The sequence below is a fragment of the Telmatherina bonti genome (assembly GCF_933228915.1).
Source record: "Telmatherina bonti genome assembly, chromosome: 23".
Classification (NCBI taxonomy): Eukaryota; Metazoa; Chordata; class Actinopteri; order Atheriniformes; family Telmatherinidae; genus Telmatherina; species Telmatherina bonti.
The window spans coordinates 17,932,774-17,941,872 of NC_136632.1; the positions used below are offsets into that span (position 1 = coordinate 17,932,774).

The 9,099-nt window shown below is 40.5% G+C and overlaps 1 protein-coding gene across 1 annotated transcript in view; it reads right to left on the bottom strand.

The window, feature by feature from the left end:
* Positions 1 to 5,453, bottom strand: part of camk1da (calcium/calmodulin-dependent protein kinase 1Da) — a gene marked incomplete at both ends in the record, with an annotated part of 78,330 nt that extends 72,877 nt beyond the window's left edge. Inside the window, one exon of the mRNA XM_079263181.1 lies at positions 5,356 to 5,453. Coding sequence (XP_079119307.1) covers positions 5,356 to 5,453 — 98 coding nt within the window. The remainder of the gene's footprint in view (positions 1 to 5,355) is intronic.
* Between the last annotated feature and the right edge of the window lie 3,646 nt (positions 5,454 to 9,099).

Genomic DNA, 9,099 nt, shown 5'->3' on the forward strand with positions numbered 1-9,099 from the left:
GTTTTTCTAAGAGTGGACACAAAAACACACTCACATGCACACAGCTGAAACATGGGCTAGCAGTCCACTGATGAAGTCGGCTTTGTCACATTTCTTTTGTTCTATTTTTAAGTTCCTATTTATAACAGGAATAAAAGAAGTTTTGTAAATCGTGTTTACTGGCACTGAAATTCAATGCTGTCAAAAGCAACAAAGCTAAGATGCAGACACAAGGGCTGAGGGAGGTGTATGACAGAGATGTCGACATAAAGAGGAGTTACAGAGAGACATAAAGGGTTGGGAGGGGCTGTCCTATGGAGTCCCAGAAACAGTGGAGAGATCAGTGCCAGCACCAGGGAAGTGGAGCATCAATTAAGGGCAGCGTGCCCTAGATGGCACAGTGACGTCCCCACAATGCATCACCATCACCGTCCTCTACTTTCCCTCTCCATCTCACCCTCACACACACATACGAACCCTTTGACTTTCAGTAGGACTCCTAGGAAAGGACCTTTCACTCTGACATGTAACTGGAAGCTAAAGTTAAAAACATGGAGCTAATGTGTGGTTTGCCTTGCAGTGTGCAAGTTATCACACATACAGTCTTACTTGCTGATAGAACATTACAGTTTGATTGAAAATCTGAGTCTCACTGTGATATACAAGAAATATTTTTGCCATTTACTTTTCTGCTTATGTTGTTTACTCTACAGGAATGTTAGCTTAGTAGCTGCAAAATGTGACATCATCTTAAAACATATAATTCTTCTGTTTTTGCCAGTGTTGTTCATTTAAAGCCAACATTTTTGACAAAGTTGATCAAAGCAAAGGCATCAACATATATGTATCAATAAATTAACAAAACAACTAGCGAATAAATCAAAATAATCATGAGCTCCTTCATGACATGTAAAAGTTTGAGCTCTACCTCAATGAGTAACATCAGTCAAGGACTTTCTCATATATTTATATCACATATTGTAGTGATTTAAAAAGTAACAGCGCTAGGGTCAAAGGTCCTTTTTACTGTAGGATTTTTTTTCATGTAATGAGTTTATACACTCCCTGCCCACCAACAACCTTCCACCCAATGATCTCCCCAAACTTGCTGGCACCAGTTCCAGCCCTTACAGCTGTGCACTATTCCACAAAGCGTCCCCACAGTGTATCCTTCTCAACGTGGAATAAGGAGACATTGGGAGGCTGAATCCAGAAGAGCCTTTGAAATAGGACAGCCTTCATTGCACATCTGTGATGTCATTGGCCTTTAAATACCACCTTCAAAGCCTCCAACCCCTGACAATTTACTATCATACATGAAGTCAGCAGCTGAGCTGACGGAGCTTGCTAGTGTTAGTTAGCACCATGTTTGAGTGGCTAAAAGGCAAGTTCCGAACATGTATTAGCAAACCATGCACAGGAACCATATTTAAACATGAGATCTTTCAGTTTGAGCAGTAAACCTGTTTGGGGTGAAGTTGTAGTGGAGTTTGCTTTAAAAATATTTGCATTGACAATTTCACAGTGGCTTTAAACACATTTACCATCATTAAACAAAGGTAAAAAACCAGGAAACACCACGTAGTGGAAAAGTAAACTGAATGATTACCTCCGCCAAGGAGGTTATGTCTTTAACGAACGTTCATCTGTTACTTTGTTTGACTGTTTGTTTACGTTCAAGATAACTCAAAAAGTTATGGACAGATTTTCATGACATTTTCAGAAGTTGTTGGAAATGTAAAAAAAGGACTGATTTAGTTTTTGTGTTGATCTGGATCACCGTTTAGATCCAGGAATATTTGAAAGGATTCTTTAACATTGTGCGATAGGGCCATTTTCCACATTTGAGCACATAACTTTAACGAAAATGGTCGGAGCGCTTCAGAAAAAATCCAGGACAAGCTTCCAACAGGTTGTAAAACGTATCAAAGACTGATCCAGGTAAAGGAATCATTCCGGATACGATGATCCTGAATATGAAAAAAAAAATATGGGGCCTTTTGAATTTTCATCATAGGAAGAGAACAAATAATATATGGGGAGAGCTGTAGCCCTTGGCGGAGGTTGGCGCTCTTCGAGTGCTGTTCTAGTTTGAACAGGTTCAGTGTTAGTTTGTCTTACCAACGGACAGCATCCACAAACACCATTTTCATCCTTCATACCATTTTTAATCAAGTTCTGTTTCATTTGACGAAATGGATGAGCTATGATAGACCTCCCTCACCTCGATCAGAGGTGGAAAATGGCTCAACTTTTTCTGATACCTGCTCATTTAACTCTTAGCCCTCATGCTGAGAGCCACAGCCCACCTGGGGTCCACATGTGCGGACAAAGAACACACTCCTGTTAGTATTGAATTATTGAGAAGTGAACGATAGGAAGACACGGCACACACACCGGGGGGGAGAGTAACAAGACACCGTGTAGCCTTGTGTATATCACTGCACACACTACTGCCATCATAAAACTAAGCCCTATTAGGTTCATACACACTGATAAAAAAAAAAAAAAGAAAAACTACAGATTACTTTCAAAAGATATTTGTCCTCCACCTATTATACACTTGAACACAGCATCACGACTTCAAGGCTATTACCCACCGGGACCATGATTGGCACAAAATTGCAAATGATTGAATCATCAACATTTCTGTCGATACACACAAAGTGTGATGCAAAATTGTGAATCATAAAAATTCTAAAACAAACTCACTAGGTGGCAAAAACAAACATGTTTTCCACATCAAGCCATGACAACAGTGTGCTGAAGCTGCAAAAAAAAGACAAACAGAGGCACCGGGTACATCTTGTTATAGAAAAGAGAGAACTTGGAGTTTGATTGTTTAATCAAAGAGCATCAGGATTGACGTTAGGACGTCCATGGGACAGTTAAGGATCTGCTTTAGAAGCTGGCTGCTTGATTTAAGAGGCAGAGAAGAAATAATAAAAATACACTCTGCCATGATGATACAAAGTTTGAATCAAATAGCAGCGAAAGTGATACCTGCATAGCTCGCACCGGTGATCTATCAGTCAGAACGCCTTCTCCGATTCGTTGGTTATTTATAAATAGGATGTGAATATTAATAAAAATAAATAAATTAAAAAAAATCGACCTCAGTTTGAAAAAATAAAATTTACAAAAAGCCCGGAAGGAATTTTGCCACTGATGTGAGTTTTCACATTGATTTGACATTGACTCAATAAAAAGTATAACCATACCATACAAATTAATTGGACGAAATATTAGGAGTAGGTGTTTAAAAGGCCTTCATAAAGTGACTCGTCATCTCTGCAAAACAGCTGACATTTCAGACAACAATCTTTTTTTACTGCTTCCAGAATCCAAAGCAAAAATCATCCATTCACTGCAACCACTTCTTTGCTTCCCCACACACTCCTCATGTCCCCTTTCTGCTGATGCATCAAAAGTTCAAAGACCCATCATCAGTGTTGGTTAATGTGTGGCTGCAACATGGCCGACTCGGATCATTGAGTCCTTTGCTACTCTGCCTCCAGGGTGTACTTGTGCGTGTTTCACATCCGGTACAAATTTCAGGTGTTGCAGAGTTACAAACCACACACCAGTTATCGCTTTCAATCCCACATTTGGTTCTTAAACCACATGACTTAATTTCCCTCTCTTTGGGAAGTTTTCCTAATCTGTGCATAGTTAATCCCAATCTGCATCTGCTGTTTATGCCCCCCACCCCTCTGCTCTCTCCAGGGCTGCCGTCCAAACAGACGCAGCTCATGTCTCTCAGCAGGAAGCTAGAGTGCTCAGACACACACGCTGACAGGGACTGGCTGTTGGGAGATTTAGAGGGGTAATGGACCTGTATCCTCCAGTTTGAATGACACATGGGAATATTAAACAAGGAGGAGGAAGACAACGAGAAAAGACTCTTTAATACTGAACTGAATGTATAGAGAGCCAAATTCCAACAGGAAAAGCTTGTGACAGTGTCGGTGATAGTGCTGCTGTTGCCTTTACTCAGACTGTAATTCCTGCCGTCTGTTAAAGCCTTGCTGTCATCAACAAGAAAATCCCCTCCACCCCTCTCCAATCTCTACTGCCTTTGCAGTAGTCCCAAACTGCTATTTAAACAGACAGTAAAACACAATACAAGAACACAAAAAACTGTCATAGTTGGAGTATCATCCAGCAGAAATGCATCTGCAGAGGGTGTGTATGTATAAGTGCTGTATGTTCACAATAGTCATTTTGTTAAAGGCACCAGTTGTATTTCCAATGCAGCTGCCATAAAGTGCAAAAAATAAGGATTGGAAAGATAACATTTTTGGAAAAGCAGCACATAAAAAACTACATTTTAGAACACAAAACAGAGAAAACATTTCAAAATGTATGCTTTGAATGATAATAAATAGTGTTAGCAAGCTAACATGAATGTATTATTAGCAAATAGTATAAAACTTGTGTCGGCAATCTTGTTGAACTGAAATGATCATTTCATTCATTATTAATAGTGACTAATTGTCTTCAAGAAACTAGACAACTATATCAGGAAAAATATATCTGGATTAAAAGAAAAACATTTAAGCAGCTGAGGACCAAGGCCTGATTATCCAGTGGACATTATGGGCACAGGCCCAGGGGCCCACTCCCACTTGGGGCCCATGTGGGGCAAACACCAGCAGTTTGGACGTAAAACAAAATGTACATAAAAGCCAGATAGTTACACCACAGTGTCTAATGTCTTGCTGTTGGTACCATTGGCCGAGAGATGTTAGAAATGTTGTTTCACAGTGCATCATTCACAATTTTCAAAATGTTGTGGTGGGGAAGGGGGCCCCTGGAACACTCTGGGCCCAGGGGCCTGTGCACTTTTAATCCGGCCCTTCTGAGGACAATTTAAGTTAATTAACTTTAATTAGCGAAAAGTGCACAAGCAATTAAATTAGCTAAAACCAACGAATAATGAATGAACATTTTAATCACTAAAAAAGCCAAACTAACTACTCATTCTGTTATGAAGTCATAGTTTAATTTAGGGTCTGAAATATTACTCAAAGTAACAAAGCCCATATTGCAGAAATACTCCAGACGCCATGGTGCAAACCGCAACAGAGACAATTTAGCAGAAAACAATTACTTAGTGTATGTGTGTAAAACGCCTCCGCTGAGCAACGACACACACAATAAACCTTCATATATAAGATGTACAAATACTAATGAGGGGAAATGTGGGCAGCAGATAAGCATGGAAGGTCAGAAGCTGAGGGAAACAATTGTGAGTCCTGCACTGCCTCAAAGTGCAGTAAGGTCACCAAAAGAGCAAATGTACACAAACACCGGGAGGAGATGTTCTTGTCATTACGGAGACAGATGAAGTTATCCAGAAACAAGCCTACTCACGTTCCGAGGACTTCTTTAAAATTAAAAATCTTTTTGATGTCGTCGACTTGCTTCTTCCATGTCTCTCCTCTGCCGGTGTCTCCGTTTTCCCGAGCCATGTCGCTGCTTTACCGGCCGAGAGTGGCCGACACCGGGGCTGCGGGGGAAGGATGCGAAAATAAAAATAATGATACGGATCAAAACAAAACAAAAACGATTACGTGCAGGAATATAAAGGTCGAGCTGAGTGTCGGAGGTGTGGAGAGTCCCGGTGGTCTGAGCTCCGATGAAGAGAGGACCATGTGAGTCCTTCTGCAGGTTACCGTGTCCCTGCTCCTCCCTCCTCCCTCTCTCTCTCTCTCTCATCCTTCTCTGTCCGTCTGGACGGCAGCTGTAAAGTTCACGAGGAGATTATCACCCATTTACCTGTCCTTTCAAAATGCAAAGCCGGCTAAACGAATAACCTGCAACTATTTGCTATGACTGACGCCAGAAAATCAATTGTGTCGTCATCATAATCATTATCATCATCAAAATGTCCTGAATCATTTTGCAGATTGGATAAACGACCAGATGGCAAAGCTAAATTTAGTGTATACAATAGAAAATGACTGATCCTAGCTACTTTTAAGATGCTTTATTTAGTTTATATGATCAAATACAATTTAAACCAAAAGTGAGGACATTTGTTTTTAGTTTAGTATTTCTATCCTTTAATAACACCTGCTGGTGTTGTTGTGGTAGTTGGGAAACCTTGATTAGTCATCTTTCTGACCAGCTATAACTTGTAAGGATTGTGCTTCAGGGGAATGAGTAGCAGATAAATGTGTGGGAGGTGCCCCTTTAAAAATGCCCCCACCCCCTCTTCTTAAAATCTTGGATCTTAATCCAGGTGTGTTCATGCCAGGTGTGCATGAGTCACAGATGTACTGGTACTTGACAGGAGAACAGTCAAAGACAAACATATTGAACTGATTTACAGATGGTGGTGCTCTCCCTTACACAGCCAGGATCTGTTATTCATCAGTCAAATTTGATTGTAATGTGTAGGTTTTCAACAAATCTGGAAATTTTTTAAAAGAAAGTTGGAAAATAATACTTCTTTACGTATCAATTTACCATTTTCTGCCCCTGTTTAAATCCTACATTTATATTTACGTCAGTTACCCTCCATTTCCGGTTTAGACTGCGTGCGACATTTTAACTTGACAACAATTTTTAAGACGGAAAAAAAGCTGATGCCACCTGCAATTTACAAAACAGTGTTAACTGGTTTGAACTCACTTCATTTTCGGAACTTATTCTCTGTCAAGATTATTTTCTCCACAAACACTTTTACTGTCCACTGGTGTTGGAGCACGTGACGTTATTATGGCCATTAAAGCAGCTAATGGGGTGCTGCTCATGTGTCCTGTCGGACAGCGTGTGTGTGTGTGTGTGTGTCTGCGGCAGTAAATTCGCAATGCGCCAACTTCCTGACAACAGCCATCACACTTCCATCACCATTTGCGGTCCCCAGAGGCATCGACACCGGTCTGGGACCCCTTCGCTGCAGCTGCGCGTGCGTTGGCGTGGCCTGCATGAACACCTGGATTACACAAAGATTTAGAGGATCAGTGACCCCCCCCCCGGACAATGAGAGCCAAGGGTGCTGAGGTCAGCTGAGGTCGTGTTACTGCTCATACAACACGCTTGACGTGACTTCCTTGTTACTTTAGTGTGTGTGTGTGTGTGTGTGTGTGCGCGCGCGCCGCTGTAGAGAGACAGATATGGAGAGATGGAGGTGGTGAAGGGGAGGGCAGTGTGTTGCAGCTTCAGATGCTCATGAGTATTCTGGCTGCAAACTACTGCAGCTCTTCCTCAGCAGCAACCAAGGAAAACTCCCCTCCTCCAAACCCCGCCTTCCATTTCACACCCCCCACCCCTGAGTCAGCAAGTCTGATCATCCCACCACCACCAAATAAAAGATGATTACCTACCTGCAAAGCAGAAGGAGAGAATGGTATGGAGGATGGTATAATAACAACAAAAATAAAAAAGAGGGTTAAAATGAAGGAGTGCAGTGCTTGCATATACATAGATTTCAATCACCCAAACAGAAATAATTCAGTTGGATCTGCCAATAAGAGGAGCAAACAAATCAATGTTTCATTTGGAGTTCGATTGTTGCTTTCTGTGAGCAAACTGACATCCATATTTCGTCTCACATCAAAAGATGAAACCATTTTGCACACAGTAATCTTAAATCCACAGCAGATTGGACTTTTGAGATGCACGTTGCAAATCTTATGGCAACTCTCAGCAATTAAAAGTGTGCAAACTGAAAGAAAAATCATATCTAAATCATTCAGCACCACAGGCTGTCTTTGGTCTAACATGAGTCTGGTGTTTTTGCTCCTGAAATGCTGTCAAACAGGCTATGTTCCACATTACTGCAGTTTTACAGGGGATCTGCTAGAGTACTCATAAGAGTTATCAAAATGACCCAAAACTCCAAAGAAAGCAAAGACATAGAGAGGCTTCAGGAATGGGCCAAGTCTTTAATCTTTACAGTCTGTATTCATTTTAATTGAATCACCTCTTATTCAGGAATGTGTTATCACCATAACCAAAGAGAAGAAATTTATTTGCGAGTGTACTTCAGCTAGATTAATTTTCTGTCATACACTCCAACTCATGGAGGAGTTATATCCTTATAGAGTTGCCGAAGACTGCAGGATGATTTACAGTCTTTGCATCTTTGTTTGCAGTGGTACATGTACATGTACAAAGAGGATGTTCATTTGCTAAATCAAACTATAGCTTTGAGTACTGCAAAGCCTGAAATTGTTTCTGCAACTAAATGAATCTGTTCTGTCAATTCGCTCCAGTAATTAAAGTGGTAGCAGACAACCTGCAAACTTGCTCTCTTCCATAAAACTGTCAACATCTAGGAGCGCAAATCACAGAGGCATCAAGTAACACTTTTGTGTCATTGCATATGTGTTGTAACGGCAAATGCAGAATAATCTGGATAAAATGTGTGAAACAAAACATTAGTTTCAGTCAGGATCTTGGTGTCAGCTTTTAGATGTGAAAATGTCTCAAAGCTGCAAACTGAAAAGCCACAACAAGCCTGTTTATTTGCCTTTTAAATAGGAAACCAGCACAATTACACATATTGAACTGCAGCAAATACTGGTTAAAGAATGGGATAACATCCCTCAGCACTGGGTGACCAGCATGAGAAGGAGGTGCAGAGCTGTTGTGTCCATAGTCATTCTACATGCTTCTGTCTGAGATTAATGTTTATTACATGAATAAAATGTCAAAACTTCAATCGCCTGATCAAATAAGCAACAACAAACAGAAGCCAATAGCAGAATAAGCTGTCTGGCATTTGCAGGAAAGATGTGTCTAGTTTTACTGAGTTATACTCAGTTCTCCTTCTCATCCATCAAATGCATTTTCCTCACAAATGTGGCACCATTTATAAGGGAAATATGCAGGCTTTCCAACGGTCCAAGAGCTTAGTCGATATAAATGTCATTAAGCTTTGTGGCTATACTGTAAGATTCTCCTTCATACTTAAGTATTATTCTCTCTTGTTTTTTTTTTTTATTGAGATATTGCTGAATTACATATTATTCTGGACATGGGACATAAAAAAGGGAGAGTGAACAAATAAAAAAGGGAAGTGAAAAGAAGGAAAGTAAGACAACAACGTAAAAAGACAGAAAATAACAGCAGCAACTGTGCAATCCAAACACAAACAGAAAAACCAGA